Source organism: Crotalus tigris, unplaced genomic scaffold, assembly GCF_016545835.1.
Source record: "Crotalus tigris isolate CLP2741 ecotype Arizona unplaced genomic scaffold, ASM1654583v1 scf7180000018239.1010054, whole genome shotgun sequence".
Classification (NCBI taxonomy): Eukaryota; Metazoa; Chordata; class Lepidosauria; order Squamata; family Viperidae; genus Crotalus; species Crotalus tigris.
In genome coordinates, this window is record NW_024096901.1 from 1 (window position 1) to 20382 (window position 20382).

The following is a 20382-nucleotide window of genomic DNA, read 5'->3' on the forward strand; positions in this document are numbered from 1 at the left end:
TATGACAGTTTTTCCCACTACGACCTTATTAGTAGTCCCGGATCATGTGATCAAAATTCAAATGTTTCCAATTTGTAATAGTAATAGTAAATTATTCCACAGCATTCCTCTGTGCCACTCTTTTGTCATTTGTTCATACTTATGACTGTTGCTATGTCCGAAGGTCATGCGATCGCCTTGTGCAACAGTTTGAAAATCAAAATCCTTACAGAAGCCAGATTCACTTAACAACCCTGTTACTAACTTAACAACTTGATTCACTTAACAGCTGTGGCAAGAAAGATTGTAAATGTATAAACATAAACATGAATATAAACTAAGTGGAGGAACTCAGTGTTACTGTCCTTTGATTGATGAATCCAAGATCCAATCACCACTCACTGAATTTCTGGACAACAGAAATGGCCTCCTCCTTTCCCAACACAGGGCCTAAAAATCCGTCCTGAGCTGAGGAAGGTCTTTAGTCCCTGCGGTTTGTGCTGTTTTAGTCACCCCTCGGGCTGAGACAGGTAATATTGTCAATTGTTTCCACACTTTTTTGCAGTGAAGACAATTGTGGGCAAATACAAAATTCCATAAATAACTATAAATAGGATGCTGGTGGTGATAAATACCAGCGCAAAACAAGGCAAGGCAACAGGAAGGAATGGTTACACTAGATATTTCCCATTTGGGAGCAAATCTTTAAATCTCTGTTCCAATTTCCCTCTCTCTCTCTCTCTCTCTCTCTCTCTCTGTCTCTCTCTCTCTCTCTGTTTGTGTGTGTTTATTTGTTTAGTATGTGGCATATCATACCTGGATTTGCAATATATATTAACATTTCATCTAGACTAATAAAACAATATAATATAAATTTGAGAAATATCTATGTTATCAACCAATGTCTAGGCCATGGGTAGGCAACCTTGGCTCTTTTATGACTCGTGGATTTCAACTCCCAGAATTCCTGAGCCAGCATGGCTCAGATTGGAAACCTCTCCATTTCTCCTCAGCATGGCTGGCTCAGGAATTCTGGCAGTTGGAGTCCACGAGTCAAAAAAGAGCCAAGGTTTCCTCCCCCTGGTCTAGGCCCTCTAACCCTTGAAGCGAAGCATCATGTATATTTTAAAATGAGAAACTGTATATGCCCTCAGTTTACAGTGGGGCATGATGTGATGTACAGTGTGACGTGGGATCCTCAGTTTGTGTGTGTTTCAACACCTGTTTGCTGTGTCTGAGACCTAATGCTAATTGTTGTTTAAATTGTCCTGGCCCAGAATTGTTCCTCATCCTGTTAGTTCCCTTTCTTTTCTGCTTCGCTGGCAGAATGTAGTGGCTGGTCTTTACATTTTCTTCAGCTGTCAGGCCAAACCTTTACATTTATTATTTAACCTTATGTCAAGATTGAGCTAGACTAGTACAGGTAGTCCTCAACCTCCTACCGTTCACTTAGTGACCGTTTAAAGTTATGACAACAGCAAAAAAGTGACTTATGATCATTTTTCACACTTATAGTGTGACGTGATCAAACGTTAGATCCTTGACATACTTATGTTCATACTTATGACTCTTGCTGTGTCCTAAGGTGACGTGTTCACCTTTTGCAACAGTTTGAAAAGCAAAATCAATGCAGAAGCCAGATTCACTTAACCTCCATGTAACCAACTGGATAACCCAGTATAATTTTGCAGGGTTCTTCGTTTCCTCTCAATACACTCTACTAAAACAACGGCTTTGTAAAGGTGGGAAAGAGCTATAGCCATTCGCACTTCCTTAATTTATCTCAACATGACATCTTAGATTCTCTTTTTTATCATGCCTTTCTCTGTTTTGTAGGATATTATGGTAAAACAGTAGCTGCTCAGTCATCGTATTTAGTGGATTTAGCAAATGACTAGACTTTATGAGAAGAATCGTGGAAATGGCAAGTAGCGGGTTTTCCATAGTTGTTAGTGACAGACCTATTGCATTCTGGCCCTTGTTGTTGTTATCACATGGCAATAACATTGGGGAATGCACTGATTGAAATAACAGCTCTGGTGTCTCTTAAAAATCAAACTTTTCTTCTGCATTTATGCATTCTTTGCCTCCTAGGACTTCTGATAAAGGAGGATTCGTTCTTCTGTTCTTGTATTTCATTTTGACAACCCATCCTTACTATACAATATTTGTGTAGCTCGGTTACTGTGGTCAGCGGCCTAGAGCAGTGCTTGAGTGGCATTGGGATGTGGGGAACTTGGAAAATGCTGAAAATTTGGGAGTTATCTCTAGATAATCAATAAAGCTTTTTCTATTTCAATATATATAGGTACCCATTTGCAATATGACTTTTGGCAGTAAATAATAATTAACATTAATCATTGCAATATTGTCGGCATCATCAACGACCAAAATACGCATCACACCAGAGGCAACTCGTGTCTACATTCACAGCCCCCTGAAAAACATCCTGGCCCAAGGGAGCTTTTATCATTTACGGTGGACATGTGATAAAGTAAAGAAATATTGGAGTAGGATTTCTATTCTAATACAGAAAATTCTGAAAGTGAATATAAAGGTAAAAGCAGAAACTGTTCTTTTTGGCTTAATGGAAAAAAGACTTGGAAACAATGATGGAACTTCAATGTTATATACGTTGATGGTAGCCAGACTACTTTATGTACAAAAAGGGAAGGACATTTCGATCTCCACAATGGAGGAATGGTTGCAAAAGTTGATGGAGGTATCAGAGATGGCTAAATTGACTCCTTTGATGAAAACAACAACAACACAGCGGGGGTCGAGGGCTAAGTTTTCATGAGTACTTTTTTTTTCAAGTTGAAACCCCTTCTTTCACTTCTTTAATTCTAGGCGGTTGGACCTAAAGATCCTCCAAGGGGGTGGGCTGGGGGGTGGGTAGGGGGGGCAGTCAGGGTTAATTTAAGGTCCAATGTTGTTTTAGGGATGAGTTTTGTTTTTATGTGTGCGTAATTTTGAAAGTGGGTTTTTTGTCGAGGGTACTTGGGTATGGGTTTTGCCTGGAGTGTAGTGCGGTCCCTTCCAACTCTGTCATTCTGTTAAATTCAGCTTCTAAGTGACTTTTATGGCCTCTGATAAATATCTTTTTGGGGTTTTATCTTCCAGCCTATTATTAAATGGTAAATATAGAATCTTTCTTCTGTAAGTAAACTCGTATTCCAAAAATGTTTCCAGGTTGGTTATTTATTTTAAGATGTATATTGCAAGACATCATCAGTGCTCCTTGTCTATAGAAGAAATAGCCCTCCAAATTACAGGAAGTCCTCAACTTACCACTGTTCATTTAGTGACCATTCGAAGTTACAACGTCACTGAAAAAAGTGACATATGTTCGTTTTTCACAGTTACCCCCTTTGCAGCATCCCCATGAGTCTGTGATCAAAATTCAGATGCTTGGCAACTGGTTCATACTTATGACCGTTGCTGTGTCCCAAGGTCATGTCACCTACTTTTGTGACCTTCTGACAAGCAAAGTCAATGGGGAAGCCAGATTCACTTAACAACCAGGTTACTCGCTTATGAACTGGAGTGATTCACTTAATAGCTGTGGCAAGAAAGGTCATAAAATGGGGCAAAATTCCATTAACAAATTTCTCTCTTGACAACAGAAATTTTAGGCTCCATTGTGGTTGTAAGTCGAGCACTACTTGTACTTTTGGTTGGGAAGTTGACATGTGTTTGCCTGTGCCAGATGAAATTGGTGCCTCTCTGTAAGCGGTCAGATTGCAGTCGCTGTCAGGCCACCATTTACATGGAGAGAAATGGCCAGTCTGGGAGTTGCGCTCACCTCTCCAGAGAAAATCGGTTAGAGGGGTTGAATTGCAGAGCTGTATGCAAATGCAGTTTTGTAGATGGAGATGCACAGAGGATAATACTGATAATCTTTCGTATCTTTAAAAAAAGAGTAATAGCATTTGGCACCTAATACCAGTCTGGAATTAAGACGGTAAGTCTTACTGGTGATTAAGTAAGACATCATGTGACCAAACCTATTCTACAACGGTGTTTGCAGCGGTCATTAAATGAAAGCTGCAGTCGTTAAGTGTACCTATTTTTCAGAATGGGCATTTTTTACCAGATATTGGTAGTCAACGCCAGCAAAACATTGTAAGCTGTAGTCACGTGATTGTGGGATGCTGCAAAAAGCTCTGAATGTGATCTGGTTGCTGATTGCCCACAATGCAATTGCATGAGTGCAGATGGGGGAGAGGGCAAACATCAAGCCTTTGAATCCAATCCCTAAATACCTTATATTCTTATTCTTACTAAACGTGAAGCAACACATCTTTTTCAATGGAAAATGTAGTACCAATTAACAAGGTTACTGAGAGGAGAATAACAAAGCACGGTATGCTATGTTGCCATTCACATGATCATTTTTATTTACAGTTTAATGGAAATCACTGGCATGGAAATTGTTCACGTCTGGATAGGACATACACTTTCCTTGCCATTTTAGCTGTCCCATTTGTGTATCTTATATACGGTATTTTGCTAGTGTGTGCAACAATATAGCATGAGTTGCAAGAAATTATTGCCTCTTAGCCAGTGTAACTTGGGTATTCTTCTGTAATATTCCTTCTTCTGGAAGAATGCAAACTTTCTGCCCCCATAGCAGATCTACAGTGCTTTCTGTGCCTCCAATCATGATGTTCCAAGGACAGATCTTCCTGATGTTGCTGAACAAAATTCTCCTTCTTACTAGACAATACACTGGTTGATGTTCAGAAAGTACAGGTAATCCTCCACTTACGACAGTTCACTTAGTGACTATTCAAAGTTACAACGGCACTGTAAAAAGGGACTTATGATCTTGTTTCACACTTACGTCCGTTGCAGTAGCCCCTTAGTCACATGATCGATATTCAGATGCTTGGCAACTGACTCATGTTTATGACTGTAGCAGTGTCCCGGGGTCATGTGATCAACTTTTGAGTCCTTCTGGCAAGCAAAAACAATGGGGAAGCCACATTCTCTTAACAACTGTATTACTATCTTAACAACTGCAGTGATCTGCTTAACAACTGTGGGAAGAAAGGTCGTAAAATGGGGCAAAAGTCACTAAACAAATGTTGTATTTAAAAGATAAATTTGTGGATCAAGTGTGGTAAGTTGAGGACTACTTGCGCGTAGCTGAGGAACCTCTGGAAGTGTCAGGTTTCCATTAATATTGTAAGTGAATACTAATCACTGTATCCCATAGAACGGTGGAAAAAATACGAGAAAACAGACAAAGAAGTTTGCTGAAATTCTGCATTTAATGAAAAGTTTGTTATTCCTAACAAAAGTGTAATGAACCTAGGTTTAAACTAAATTAGCAGATATAAAGAATTTTTTAGTTTTATTCTCAAACAACAAGAACAAAAACAAGAAGATGCACAACAACAACAGGTACAACAAAAAGAATTACAACAATACCATTAACAAGACGCAGGAACTTCCTCGTTGGAAAGTGGCTCCTCGCAGGGCTTCGCCGCTGGGGCTGATTCCGCCATCCGTCTATATGCAGATAGAATACCAGAACAGAATACCAAGAGTTGGAAGGGACCTTGGAGGTCTTCTACTCCAACCCCCTAGTCATGAATGCATTGTTCCCAGCATGGCCTCCATTTGTCTGCTGTTCTCAATTGCCAGCTTCTGGTGCAGCCCATCAAGAAAGGCAAGACTACCTCCTCGTGAGTGAAAGAACCGCCCTTTGCTGCTCCTGCCTTTTCTCTTCCCTAGTTGTTCTCGGATAATGCAGAAAGCAGTTCCTGCTCAAAGCTAACCATCTGCAGCTGCCCGGAAGTTTCAGGGCTCTCCTGCTGCAGCTGTGCTTCAGCCAAATCACTCTCCGCTGGCTGTTCGGAGGCATTGGCCAACTCACCTCCTGATGTGCCTGGGACTGGTTCATCCTCCTCCGATCTGCCTTCTGGAGAGGCATCTGGGGAAGCGTCTGGGGGAGGAATCAAAGGCTATTCTTAGTACCACACTCTTTCTATAACAGTATACAAACTTTGTTCTTTCTGGAGTTACTTTTGATACTTTTTGTGGGGTATCAAAAGTAAGGAGAGGGTTGCCATTTCCTTTTCCAGTGCACCACGTTATGTCAGCACTCTGCACTATGACCTGTCTGACTTGGGTGACCCTGCCCGTCAGAGCTCATTGTTTCCTTGAGCAAGGCATTGATCCACAAAGAGGCTAAAATAGGTACCTCTTTTAATTAGAGACTGAGGTCCAGGGAGTCCTCCTCCAGGCTGCTGACATTGTCCAGCGAGGCTTCCCCTTCTTCGGGAGAATCCTGTGAATGACAATGATGACTTTTTATCCATCAATGAAAGTAGACTCAGAATTTCTAAAAGGGGCCCGATTGATTTGGGATTCCCATCAGAAACAATGCTTCTGTTGCAATCCCCACTCCCACCCACTCTGCCCGTTAAAGCCCTGCCTGGAAACAGCTGGTTGCTGGAGAGGATGATGCAGAAAAATGAAAGGGATAAACAGGGTGGGCCATATCTATTTAGGACCCCAGTCCACTGAATTGGCCCTTCCCTTCTGGTTTGCAGTAAATCAATCGCAACACAGCTTGGGTTCTTCTAGTTAGCCTAAGTACCTTGTCCCAAGGGCCAGGTGTCACCTTTATCCACTGCCCAGAGCTCTCCAGCACAGTTCACTCAGATTAGGAGAACTGAATAGAGGGACTCTATCCCTCCCCAAGAGAAAACACTTTGTCTGTCTTACCCACGGACTGGACGAAAGGCTGGCCTCCGAAGCCTCTGCAGCCTGCTCCCAGCTTCCCTCAGACTCCTCATCCAAGAGGGCAGAAATGGAGTCAAAATCCTCCAGGCTGTTGTTCCGGGAGCCCACCAGGACTTCCATCGAATCCTGCAAATGACAGTATCGAGGATAAATCCTAAGCTTTCTGCATCCCAATAAGATTGCTAAAGGATAGGGTGCATTCAGGCCCTGTGCGCCAACAGCAAGAGAGCCTCCATCGGCCCCATTGCCAAGACTTTCTTACCTCCGAAGTATGCGTCTTCTCCCCAGTAGGAGAGAGCTGCTCCTCCGCCGGCTGGTCTTCTTCGTCCTGAAATAAAAAGGCAAAGATTCTGTCTGTTGGCATCTCCACAGAGACAATGGTTCTTCGTTTAGTGGGGTAGAAGTTGTTTGCGCCTTACCGATTCTCTGCAGGTCTCTGATCTGGGGGGGAGTCGCGGCCTCCAGTGCTCTTCCTTTTCCTCTCTGGGGAGAGAAACGAAGGAGCCAAACATCAAAAACAGCCAGGGGCCCTTTTTAAAAAAGTGGTGACGTGGAGGCTCTAAGAACCCTTCCAGCTGGCCTGCCAAGGAGATTGGCCTTTGATTCTTCCTTTAGCAGAAGCAGAGGCAGAGGTCAGAGATGCCTCCTCTCTGCAAAGGCTTCACCCTCTGAGGTGTTACCTACCTTGATAGGCAGGCACTGCTTTCCTCCTGCACCTCTCTTGGTCGGTATTCTTCCGAAGGATCCTGAAATAACAATGCAAATATTACAAATGTTGGCATATCAACAAATCCACAGCGAAAGGGCTTCTGCCATTGCCATGGTGAGGAGCTGGTCTGGGCTTACCGACTCAGTGCAGGTCTCCCAGATGGTTGAGAGCCGCGGCCTCCACTTCGCTATCTTCTCATTTCTAGGGAGAGAATGAAGGGCCAAAGATCAAAACTAGCCATGCGATGCCCCCCCTGCCTCTGCAAAGGTTTCTTCTAGCCCTTCTCTTTAGGGCTTTACTGCGGCTGCCTTTTAGGGGGGTTCAGAATACTTAATCTGCGAACACCTACCTCACTGAAATGAGAACTGGCATCACCTCTTCCTTCCTGGGGCTCCGGGCGGTGGCACGAACACCCATCAAACCCTGCAAGTAACAATGGAAAGTATAAATTAAAAGTCCCCTGCATGTTGTGGAACGTTTATCTTCCCCAGGAGGGAAAGACTGCATTCAACAGGGAAAGACAAAGCAGATCATGGAAGATTTGGCTGATAGGAAGCCATCAAGAACTTTCCATGAATCCAACAGGCTCCTCTTGCTTTTGCTAGGCTGGCCAGGTTCCCCCAAGTGAGAATTCCTCCCTTTCCCCATCCGGTTATGAGGGATGAGCCCTGACTGGCCATGTCGCAGAAGCATCCTTACCCCTTGGGAGGAAGGCCTGCGTCCATCGGACACACGAATCTGTGTCCACCATTCTCCCTTCTGGTCCGCCTGTTCATGTGCCTCGTCAGTTCTGACCGAAAGAACAAGATGACATGTCAAAAAATATCCATCTAGCTCTGCCTCTCCTTTCTAAGACCAGCCAGCCAGTCAGCCTTCCCATCTTTTGGCCTCTGCAAGCCGCTGGCCGAGAGAAAGCCATCTTGGGGAGAGGCTGTTAGAGACCCTGCAGTCCATCAGTGGTGCCCCACCATGCCCAGGGTTTGAGGAGAAGGGGGTGGTACCTGTCAGGAGGCACAGGAAGGTCCTCTACGTCGCTCTTCCTGCAGCAGAAGAGCGCCGAACATCTTTTCCAGATGTTCTGTGAAGAAAAGAGAAATAGAGATGAGCCAGTCGGAAGAGTTGCGAAGCATGACTTTCTCCCCTACTACTGCCAGTTTCTTGGCAGCTGAGACGGCCACACTTACTCTAAAAAACCTCCGTACAGCCATGACCCCAAGCAGCTGTTTGTCCTTTCACTGCACGAAGGGAGAATGGGCAGTTGGGCCCTGGTTGGTGGCTTTTCAGGGAAACTGACAACCTCGTTGCCTCGGCAACTAGGTAAACAAGGGCCACATTCTAAACCTACCCCAGGAGGGCAGCTCACCTGGGTTTAGCAGTGTCTGGGCGGCCCGGTGGCTGACTCCTTTGGTGGCCTTTGGCCTCTTCCTTTCATGTGGGAACAGGAACAACAGAGAAGCACCATCATTGTGGCACAAAGCACAGAAGGAATCATACAATCCTAGGGTGTGGCTTTTAGACCAACCCCCTGCCCAAGGAAGGGCTCCTCACACAGGGTCTCCAGGGAGGGGAGGGGACCTAGTGCACTCTCCCCTCGGGGCTGCGGAGGCTCTGATCATGTGCAGGGCTCGCGCTCCCCTTTCAGCTCCTCCCAAGCTGGACGTGTGCCAGTGGATGCCCCGCTTGACTGGGACATGGCTCCAATAAGGCTGGCCAGATGTGCATCACCTCCTCCCATGCCCTGGCTCAGGAAGGCCCAGGGCAGCCCCTCCTCTCCCCTTACAGATCTAACCGCTCTGAGGGTTTTCCCTAATAAAATACTATTATTTAATCGTTATAGGTAGTCCTCGATTTATGACTGCTTGCCTAATGACCATTTGAAATTATGAAGAACTGACCCAGAACTACTTATGACTTATTTTAATCATTATGGTGTCCGCATATCCCCACCTCCATGATCACATGATCCCATTTTGGATTCTTGGCACCTGATTACCTTTAGAACTGTTTGCAGCGCCCCAGCGAACACTTAATGACTTCAGCATTCGCTTAACGACTACAGCATTTGCTTAACAACTACTCTAAAAATGTTGAAAATTTGGGTCCAGTCACATGATGCCTCGACTTGTGACTGCAGCAACTTACCACTGTAATTCAGGGCTCAATTTCAGTCTTACGTTGAGGACAACCATTACTGGTAATGTGACTTCAGGCTCGAAGAGAAAAAAGTTAGAGATTTTTAATGACCAGGAGAGAGACTCTGTTCTTAAATCTCTTCTAAATAAATTTTGAAGCATTCGCTGCCCTAATAAATGGCGACGTTTCTTCTTTCTTCAGGAATGAGCTTGCTAGTAGCAAATATATTCTTTTTTCAATTTCCAAATATTATAAACTAGAAACAAAAACAAAAAATAAAGCCCAGGTTCAAAGTACCCAGCTTCACAACTTGTACTTCAGTTATAGTGAAATATTAAACCACATGCTTCACGGAAACAGAACAAATTTTTATTTTTTTTCATGTTTGCAGGTTTACTTCCGAAACATCTATTGTTTCACACAGTTTTTTTTTTCTTCCTCCAATGGGAGGATTCCAATTTATTTTCATATTTTAAATGCTGTCCTTGTATCCTCTTTGAGTTTATAAATATATCTAACTTTGATATGATGCCACAAACAGGAACAAACGTAGTTAACGTCATGACTGTCTTTCTGAAGCATAGACTTCAGAGTTGTGAAGTGATTAGAGAAATTTCAATGGAAGGTAGAGGAAAACTATTGGAAGCAGGATCAAGTACACATATTGCAGGTAGTCTTCAATTTACAACAGATCATTTAGTGACCGTTGAAAGTTACAGCCCTGAAAAAAGTGATTTATGACGGTTTTTCACACTTATGACCTTATTAGTAGTCCCAGGATCATGTGATCAAAATTCAAATGTTTTCCAATTTGATAATAGTAATAGTAAATTATATCCACAGCATTCCTCTGGTCCACTAATTTTGTCATTTGTTCATACTTATGACTGTTGCTATGTCCGGAGGTCATGCGATCGCCTTTTGCAACAGTTTGAAAATCAAAATCCTTACAGAAGCCAGATTCACTTAACAACCCTGTTACTAACTTAACAACTTGATTCACTTAACAGCTGGGGCAAGAAAGATTGTAAATGTATAAACATAAACATGAATATAAACTAAGTGGAGGAACTCAGTGTTACTGTCCTTTGATTGATGAATCCAAGATCCAATCACCACTCACTGAATTTCTGGACAACAGAAATGGCCTCCTCCTTTCCCAACCCAGGGCCTAAAAATCCGTCCTGAGCTGAGGAAGGTCTTTAGTCCCTGCGGTTTGTTCTATTTTAGTCACCCCTCGGGCTGAGACAGGTAATATTGTCAATTGTTTCCACACTTTTTTGCAGTGAAGACAATTGTGGGCAAATACAAAATTCCATAAATAACTATAAATAGGATGATGGTGGTGATAAATACCAGGGCAAACAAGGCAAGGCAACAGGAAGGAATGGTTACACTGGATATTTCCCATTTGGGAGCAAATCTTTAAATCTCTGTTCCAATTTCCCTCTCTCTCTGTGTGTCTTTCTCTCTCTCTCTCTCTCTCTCTCCCTCTCTCTCTGTTTGTGTGTGTTTATTTGTTTAGTATGTGGCATATCATACCTAGATTTGCAATATATATTAACATTTCATCTAGACTAATAAAACAATATAATATAAATTTGAGAAATATCTATGTTGTAAACCAATGTCTAGGCCATGGATAGGCAACCTTGGCTCTTTTATGACTCGTGGATTTCAACTCCCAGAATTCCTGAGCCAGCATGGCTCAGATTGGAAACCTCTCCATTTCTCCTCAGCAGGGCTGGCTCAGGAATTCTGGCAGTTGGAGTCCACGAGTCAAAAAAGAGCCAAGGTTTCCTACCCCTGGTCTAGGCCCTCTAACCCTTGAAGCGAAGCATCATGTATATTTTAAAATGAGATACTGTATATGCCCTCAGTTTACAGTGGGGCATGATGTGATGTACAATTTGAGGTGGGATCCTCAGTTTGTGTGTGTTTCAACACCTGTTTGCTGTTTCTGAGACCTAATGCTAATTGTTGTTTAAATTGTCCTGGCCCAGAATTGTTCCTCATCCTGTTAGTTCCCTTTCTTTTCTGCTTCGCTGGCAGAATGTAATGGCTGGTCTTTACATTTTCTTCAGCTGTCAGGCCAAACCTTTACATTTATTATTTAACCTTATGTCAAGATTGAGCTAGACTAGTACAGGTAGTCCTCAACCTCCTACTGTTCACTTAGTGACCGTTTAAAGTTATGACAACAGCAAAAAAGTGACTTATGATCATTTTTCACACTTATAGTGTGACGTGATCAAACATTAGATCCTTGGCATACTTATGTTCATACTTATGACTCTTGCTGTGTCCTAAGGTCACGTGTTCACCTTTTGCAACAGTTTGAAAAGCAAAATCAATGCAGAAGCCAGATTCACTTAACCTCCATGTAACAACTGGATAACCCAGTATAATTTTGCAGGGTTCTTCGTTTCCTCTCAATACACTCTACTAAAACAACGGCTTTGTAAAGGTGGGAAAGAGCTATAGCCATTCGCACTTCTTTAATTTATCTCAACATGACATCTTAGATTCTCTTTTTTATCATGCCTTTCTCTGTTTTGTAGGATATTATGGTAAAACAGTAGCTGCTCAGTCATCGTATGTAGTGGCCTTAGCAAACGAGTGGACTTTATGAGAAGAATCGTGGAAATGGCAAGTAGCGGGTTTTCCATAGTTGTTAGTGACAGACCTATTGCATTCTGGCCCTTGTTGTTGTTATCACATGGCAATAACATCGGGGAATGCACTGATTGAAATAACAGCTCTGGTGTCTCTTAAAAATCAAACTTTTCTTCTGCATTTATGCATTCTTTGCCTCCTAGGACTTCTGATAAAGGAGGATTCGGTCTTCTGTTATTGTATTTCATTTTGACAACCCATCCTTACTATACAATATTTGTGTAGCTCGGTTACTGTGGTCAGCGGCCTAGAGGAGTGCTTGAGTGGCATTGGGATGTGGGGAACTTGGAAAATGCTGAAAAGTTGGGAGTTATCTCTAGATAATCAATAAAGCTTTTTCTATTTCAATATATATAGGTACCCATTTGCAGTAAATAATAATTAACATTAATCATTGCAATATTGTCGGCATCATCAACGACCAAAATACGCATCACACCAGAGGCAACTCGTGTCTACATTCACAGCCCCCTGAAAAACATCCTGGCCCAAGGGAGCTTTTATCATTTACGGTGGACATGTGATAAAGTAAAGAAATATTGGAGTAGGATTTCTATTCTAATACAGAAAATTCTGAAAGTGAATATAAAGGTAAAAGCAGAAACTGTTCTTTTTGGCTTAATGGAAAAAAGACTTGGAAACAATGATGGAACTTCAATGTTATATACGTTGATGGTAGCCAGACTACTTTATGTACAAAAAGGGAAGGACATTTCGATCTCCACACTGGAGGAATGGTTGCAAAAGTTGATGGAGGTAGCAGAGATGGCTAAATTGACTCCTTTGATGAAAACAACAACAACACATGAGTACTTTTTTTTCAACTTGGAAACCCCTTCTTCACTTCTGGAATTCTAGGAGGTTGGACTAAAAGATCTCCAAGGTCCTTTCCAACTCTGTCATTCTGTTAAATTCAGCTTCTAAGTGACTTTTATGGCCTCTGATAAATATCTTTTTGGGGTTTTATCTTCCAGCCTATTATTAAATGGTAAATATAGAATCTTTCTTATGTAAGTAAACTCGTATTCCAAAAATGTTTCCAGGTTGGTTATTTATTTTAAGATGTATATTGCAAGACATCATCAGTGCTCCTTGTCTATAGAAGAAATAGCCCTCCAAATTACAGGAAGTCCTCAACTTACCACTGTTCATTTAGTGACCATTCGAAGTTACAATGTCACTGAAAAAAGTGACATATGTTCGTTTTTCACAGTTACCCCCTTTGCAGCATCCCCATGATTCTGTGATCAAAATTCAGATGCTTGGCAACTGGTTCATACTTATGACCGTTGCTGTGTCCCAAGGTCATGTCACCTCCTTTTGTGACCTTCTGACAAGCAAAGTCAATGGGGAAGCCAGATTCACTTAACAACCAGGTTACTCGCTTATGAACTGGAGTGATTCACTTAATAACTGTGGCAAGAAAGGTCATAAAATGGGGCAAAATTCCATTAACAAATGTCTCTCTTGACAACAGAAATTTTAGGCTCCATTGTGGTTGTAAGTCGAGCACTACTGGTACTTTTGGTTGGGAAGTTGACATGTGTTTGCCTGTGCCAGATGAAATTGGTGCCTCTCTGTAAGCGGTCAGATTGCAGTCGCTGTCCAGCCACCATTTTATAATAATAATAATAATATAATAGTAATAGTAGTAAAGTTGGAAGGGACCTTGGAGGTCATCTAGTCCAACGCCCTGCTCAGGCAGGAAACCCTACACCATTTCGGACAAATGGCTGTCCAGTCTCTTCTTAAAAACTTCCAGTGTTGGAGCATTTACTGCTTCTGGAGGCAGGCTGTTCCACTTATTAATTGTTCTCACTGTCAGGAAGTTTCTCCTTAGTTCTAGGTTGCTTCTCTCCTTGATTAGGTTCCACCCGTTGCTTCTTGTCCTGCCTTCAGGTGCTTTGGAAAATAGCTTAATTCCCTCTTCTTTATGGCAGCCCCTGAGATATTGGAATACTGCTATCATGTCCCCCCTTGTCCTTCTCTTCGTTAAACTAGACATACCCAATTCTCGCAAACGTTCCTTATATGTTTTAGCCTCCAGTCCCCTAATCATCTTTGTTGCTCTTCTCTGTACTCTTTCTAGAGTCTCAACATCTTTTTACATCGTGGTGACCAAAACTGGATGCAGTATTCCAAGTGTGGCCTTACCAAGGCATTGAAGAGTGGTATTAATACTTCACGTGATCTTGATTCTATCCCTCTGGTAATGCAGCCTAGCACTGTGTTGGCCTTTTTGGCAGCTGCAGCACACTGCTGGCTCATATTTAGGTGATTGTCTACTAGGACTCCGAGGTCCCTCTCACAGTTACTACTATTGAGCATGGTGCCACCTATGCTGTACTTGTGCATTTGGTTTTTCTTGCTTAAATGTAGAACCTTGCTTTTTTCACCATTGAATTTCATTTTGTTAGTTAGTGCCCAGTGTTCAAGTCTGTCCAGATCCTTCTGTATCTTAAGCCTGTCTTCTGAGTGTTGGCTATTCCTGCCAGCTTGGTGTCATCTGCAAATTTGATGAGTTCCCCATCTATCCCTTCATCCAAATTGTTGATGAAGATGTTGAAGAGTACTGGGCCCAGAACAGAGCCCTGTGGCACCCCACTACACACTTCCCTCCATATAGATGCAGTTCCATTGAGGACCACTCGCTGAGTACGGCCGGTCAGCCAGCTACGGATCCATCTGGTGGTGTTTCTGTCTACCCCACATTTTTCTATCTTATCAAGTAGTAGGTTGTGATCTACTTTATCAAATGCCTTACTGAAGTCCAAGTAAATTATGTCCACAGCATTCTTCTGATCCACTAATTTTGTCACTTGGTCAAAGAATGCAATAAGATTTGTCTGGCCAGATCTATTTTTGACAACCCATTTGGCTTTTAGTAAATGAACTTTGGTTTGCCTCTTAGGTGTTCGTTGATTCGTTGTTTGAAATTATTCTTTTCCAGGATCTTCCCGGTATTGATTCAGGCTGATAGGTCTGTATTTCCGGATCCTTTTTTTTCCTTTTTTGAGGATGTAACTACATCACTCTTTTCAGTCCTCTGCTAGTTCCCCTGGGTCCAGGATCTTTGAAAAATATGTTTCAGTGGCTCCGATATCACATCTGCAGTTTCCTTGAGAACTCTGGGTGTAATTCCATCTGGGTCGCACTGGCGATTTGAACTCATTCTAGGCTGGACAGGTGCTCACTAACCATTTTCTTGCCTATCTTAACTTGTGTTTCTATTTTGTTTTTTATGGCACTATTTTTGATAGGTTGGTCTGTTTTTTCCTTTGTGTAAAGACAGATGCAAAAAATGAGTTAAATAGTTCTGCTTTCTCCCTGTTGCTTGTCACCTTCTTGCCACTTCCACCCACTAATGGACCAATCATTTCCTTCACTTTTTTCTTGTTTTTTACATGTTGAAAGAAGCCTTTTTTGTTATTTTTGACTTTGGTCGCAAGCCTTAGTTCATTTTGAGCCTTGGCTTTCTTCACTTCATCTTTGCAGCTCGGGCTATTTGCTGATATTCTGACTTAGTTATGTTCCCCTCTTTCCACTTTCTATACTTGTCCTTTTTATTTTTCAATTTGTCAGAGATTTCTTTATGCAGCCATGCTGGTTTCTTTTGAGAGCTGTTATTTTTCCTCTTTGTTGGTATTGTGCTAGACTGTGCTTTTATTATCTCATTTTTCAAAATTTCCCAATCTTCTTGAGTTGTTTTCCCCTTGAGGATTCTCATCCATGGAATCCTTCCCAAGCCCTCTCTAAGTTTATTGAAATTAGCTCTCTTGAAGTCCAAGACTCTAGTTTGACTGTGTTCTATTGGTTGTGCTTCTTAATGTTTTGAATTCTAATAGTGCATGATCACTTCCTCCCAGGGTTTCTATGGCTTCAACACCTTCTATCATTTCATCTCTGTTATTGAGAATTAGATCCAAAATGGCTAATCCCCTAGTTCCCTTCTCTACTTTTTGGGAGACAAAGTTGTCTGCTAGGTTTTCCAGGAACCTGTTTGATCTTCCACTTGGTTCGGAGTTTGTCTCCCAGTTGATGTCAGGGTAGTTAAAGTCCCCCATTACTATTGTGATGTGCTTCCTACATACCTTAGTTAGCTGACTAGCAAAAAGTTCATCTATTTCCTCTGTTTGGTTGGGTGGTCTGTAGTATACACCTCTGGCAATGTCATTCCCCCCCCCTTTTATATTGACCCAAATGCATTCAAGACAGTTTTTATCATTGTTGTACTCTATTTCTGTGAAGATGTAGTTATTTCCTATATAGAGAGCAACTCCACCTCCTCTCTTATTCGGTCTGTTTCTTTTAAATAATTTAAATCCCTCTAGCTGTGTGTTCCATGTGTGAGTTTCATCCCACCATGTTTCCGTAATGGCAACAATATCGTATCTGCCCTCATTAACCTGAATTTCTAGTTCACCCTGTTTGCTGTTCATACTTTGTGCATTGGTGTATAAACATTTGAGTCCTTTGTGGGTGGCCCTGTGTTTCCTTTCTACATATATACAGAATATAGCATGATTTATCATTCTTAAAAGACTCCTGTATTGAGAAGTAAATATCTTGCTCATCCATTTTTAATACTTATATCTAATGGCCGTTGATTTGCTTGTCTGTTTATATGTTTATTTTATAGTATTTATATGCTGCTCCTATCCCAAAAGCATCTAGGCAATAGAAAATGTCACGAAAAGAAAACAAAAACTTTAATAAGAATTTTTCTTAACTATTAATCCTTGTTAGTTCTTATTTCTTTATTTTAAAATCTAATAAAGTTGGTTAAAAAAAAGTTCACACCAGATACACCAACACAGCGTCCCCTGTTTATATAGTGTCCAGGTAGATTGAAATTGCAACCGCTGTATTCTGTTTCAGAATAAACCACTGAACGACCTCCTGCCTTTGAGAAGGAATTTTGCATATTTAGTTCTCTAGCCAGTTGTTGTTAGATGAATGTTCCTGTTTCCTTTCCTCAGAAGGCCTATATCTTCACATTCCTGCTGAGCTCAAGACTGTTCATTGAACCACATGAACTTCTCTCCCGTGTTTGTCACAAGTGCATTGAGCAGCAGCAACTGGATGACCCAGTGCTGGATAAGGTTGGTACGTTTGATGATTGCAGATACTAGGATGAGTAAGGGTAGCATTCACAGTATGACAACAGGATTACAATATAACAAGAACCATGGTGGCGCAGTGGTTAGAATGCAGTGCAGCAGGCTAACTCATTGCTCGCTACAAGGAGTTAGATTCTACTGCCTCAAGGTTGACTCAGCCTTCCATCTTCCGAGGTCGGTAAAATGAGGACTCAGATTGTTGAGGGCAATATGCTGACTACGTAAAATGCTTAGAGAGGGCTGTAAAGCATTATGAAGCAGTATATAAGTCTAAGTGCTATTGCTATTACAGTGCATTTGGAGAAAACTTCCAATTGTACCTTATTTCCCTTGCTACATATGTCCCTTTGTCCCCATGGAGAGTTTTGTGATCCTAAGGGTGCCCAGATAAATGCATTTGGGAATGGTTTGGCTGCAGTTGTCTGATACAGATGTGGAGAACCAGAGCCACACGGAGCCTTTTTTTTTTCCCCTGTAGTTGTTGGAGCCCCCTTTGACTGTAATTGCTGAAAATTACTGCACTGTTTCTTGTCGTTTTAATAATGGAAATGCAAACAATATAATAATGTAAGCCCTCAAGTAGGTTTAATGTATTTAAAGCAAATTCAACCCAAAATTCTGCTTCCCAAATCTCAGGAAAAACAAGCAGAAATTCCTGCCCCAATAGGTGTAGTGCTGTCCTGATGATTTTGCTTGGTCACCCTGCTCTGTACAGCCCTCATGCTCTCCTCAAAAGTAAAGCCTGGTTCTAATGGAGTGCAGAAGGCCTGTGTTGAAATTGTCCCATTTGCTTGCTCTCTTTGACTAAAATACCCTTCTAGCATTTTCAGCAATAAGGTACGGGTAGTGCTCAACCTACAACCATTCATTTAGTGACCATTCAAAATTACAACCACATCGAAAAAAAGTGACTTATGACTGTTTTTACACTTACGACTGTTGCAGCATCCCCAAGGCCACATGATCAAGATCTAGACACTTGGCGATTGGCATTTATTTATGACCGTTGCAGTGTCCCGGGATCATATGATCGCCTTTTTTGAGCTTCTGACAAGCATAGTCAGATGGGGAAGCCAGATTCACGTTACAGCCATGTTACTAACTTAACAACTGCAATGATTCACTTAATATCTGTGGCAGGAAAGATCATAAAACGGGGCAAGCCCCACTTAAACAACTGCTTAGCCATAGAAATTTGGGGCTTAATTGTGGGTTGTAAGTAGAGGACTACTGGTAATTGTTCCTTGTCTCATTCTGAAAAACACAGTGCAACTATTCCAGATTTATTTCTCTGCATATGCTGAGCTTGTCTACAAGAGCTAATGGGGTGCTTGTAAAACATTGGGAGGAATTGCTGTGTTGCCTCCTGCTGCAAAAGTAACAATCTCTCTTGCAGAATTTTAAAGACAAATGCATGCCTTACAAGAAAGGGCACCATGGACCGCCTTCACTTTATGTAGCTAAAGAAGTGGGTCCACGCAGCAGTATTTGAAATACCAGAGGACTTAACTGCTCTTTGAAATTATAGTTACAGACATTTCTCCTCCTGCCACTCTATTTCAGGGTTAGGGGTACTTTGTTAGCAGAAACATTTCTTTATAAAGCTGCATGCAATGGGTTAGCAGATTATGCATTCCCATTTGGCAATTCTGCCCCTGAAAATAAGAATTGATATAAAGAGTGGTAGTAAATCTTGTACGCTGAACCTACAAATCTTATAATAATTGTTCATATTTAGACTCGCTGTATTGTTAAATTCCTGAGAAAAATGTTAACAGCAGATCTTCAAGAATCACTTATTGTTAACATTTTATTGATCTTTATTATTAATTTATTAACAGTCTCCACTTTTTCTGTCTTATGCAGACATACAAACCTGTACATATAATCTTGGAACAGAATAAATGAAATATATAAATAGCTAAAATGACTGCATTGTTGCACACCTGTAAAGACGTTAAATCCCTATGTCTTGCGACACAGACCAAGCTGCTGTATTCAGATGGTAGAAAATTTTATTTTCAGCAGCTGGGATCCCCAAGAGAGGGAGAAGATTCAGCTCTCTTCTAAGCAAGATGCAGCAGGATAATAACAATTGCAAAAATAGACTAGTTGCTAAATTGTTTTTCTGTTAAAGTCAGTGGCAAAATATGTAAATGTGTACTGCAGGGGTACATGATTTGCAGTGATGCTTTCCAAAGGAAGGTGTAAAGACCCATTGTAGCTTTTGGGCGTGTGTTGAATTACCTTGTTCAGAGTATGGTAAGAAACAAGTGTTTCACTATGATAGGAGTTTTCCATGATTGTTCTCTGTATACTAAAGAATTTTTTTCATCTGCCCTGGATTAGCAATACAGGTAGTCCTCAACTTGCAGCAGTTTGCTTAGTGACTCTTCTAAGTTACAACGGCACTGAAAAAAGTGACTTTTGACCATTTTTCACATTTGCAACCGTTGCAACATCCCCATGGTCATGTGATTTACATTCGGATGCTTGACAACTGGTTCACATTTATGACTGTTGCAAGGTCCTGGGTCATGTGAACACCTTTTGCAACCTTCTGACAAGCTAAGTCAATGGGAAAATCAGATCCATTTAACAGCTGCCGTGATTCACTTAACAAATGTGGCAAGAAAAGTTGTAAAATGAGGCAAAACTCACTTAACAAATTTCTCACTTAGCAACATGAATTTTGGATCAGTTGTCATAAGTTGAGGACTACTGTATTTTATAGGCACCTTGAGCAAAGTGGGAGAGAGAATGCACCCTATTTCCTTGACCTTTTCAAAAGTCTTTAACTGCTATATTATGTCCAGTGATAGTTCCCTCGAAACCTATTTTGGCCAAATACTAAAATAGCTCTACTGACCAGTTTTGCGGAAAAGGCAGGAAGCTTCAATACATACAATATAATTTTGTTTGATTAAAGGGTACCTTTCATTTGGAGGCCAAAGCAAGGAAAATTTCTGTCTCATCTAGAGTTTCTATTATTGTAATGGGCATGTGTGC

General features: G+C 41.6%; 2 protein-coding genes across 2 annotated transcripts in view; one reads left to right on the forward strand and one right to left on the reverse strand.

The window, feature by feature from the left end:
• Nucleotides 1–5636: 5636 nt before the first annotated feature.
• On the reverse strand, nucleotides 5637–8734 carry LOC120310617. Its single transcript, XM_039349204.1, has 11 exons — nucleotides 8629–8734; nucleotides 8446–8522; nucleotides 8144–8234; nucleotides 7794–7867; nucleotides 7582–7645; nucleotides 7420–7481; nucleotides 7155–7218; nucleotides 6998–7063; nucleotides 6718–6861; nucleotides 6191–6277; nucleotides 5637–5932 (listed from the first exon to the last, which is right to left on the reverse strand). The coding sequence occupies exons 1-10, from the start codon at nucleotides 8650–8652 to the stop codon at nucleotides 6200–6202; spliced, it is 744 nt and encodes a 247-aa protein (XP_039205138.1). The 5' UTR covers nucleotides 8653–8734; the 3' UTR covers nucleotides 5637–5932; nucleotides 6191–6199.
• An 8435-nt stretch (nucleotides 8735–17169) lies between these two features.
• RASGEF1C (RasGEF domain family member 1C) overlaps nucleotides 17170–20382 on the forward strand; it is a 57743-nt gene continuing 54530 nt past the window's right edge. Inside the window, exon 1 of the mRNA XM_039349212.1 lies at nucleotides 17170–17355. Coding sequence (XP_039205146.1) covers nucleotides 17206–17355 — 150 coding nt within the window. The 5' untranslated portion in view covers nucleotides 17170–17205. The remainder of the gene's footprint in view (nucleotides 17356–20382) is intronic.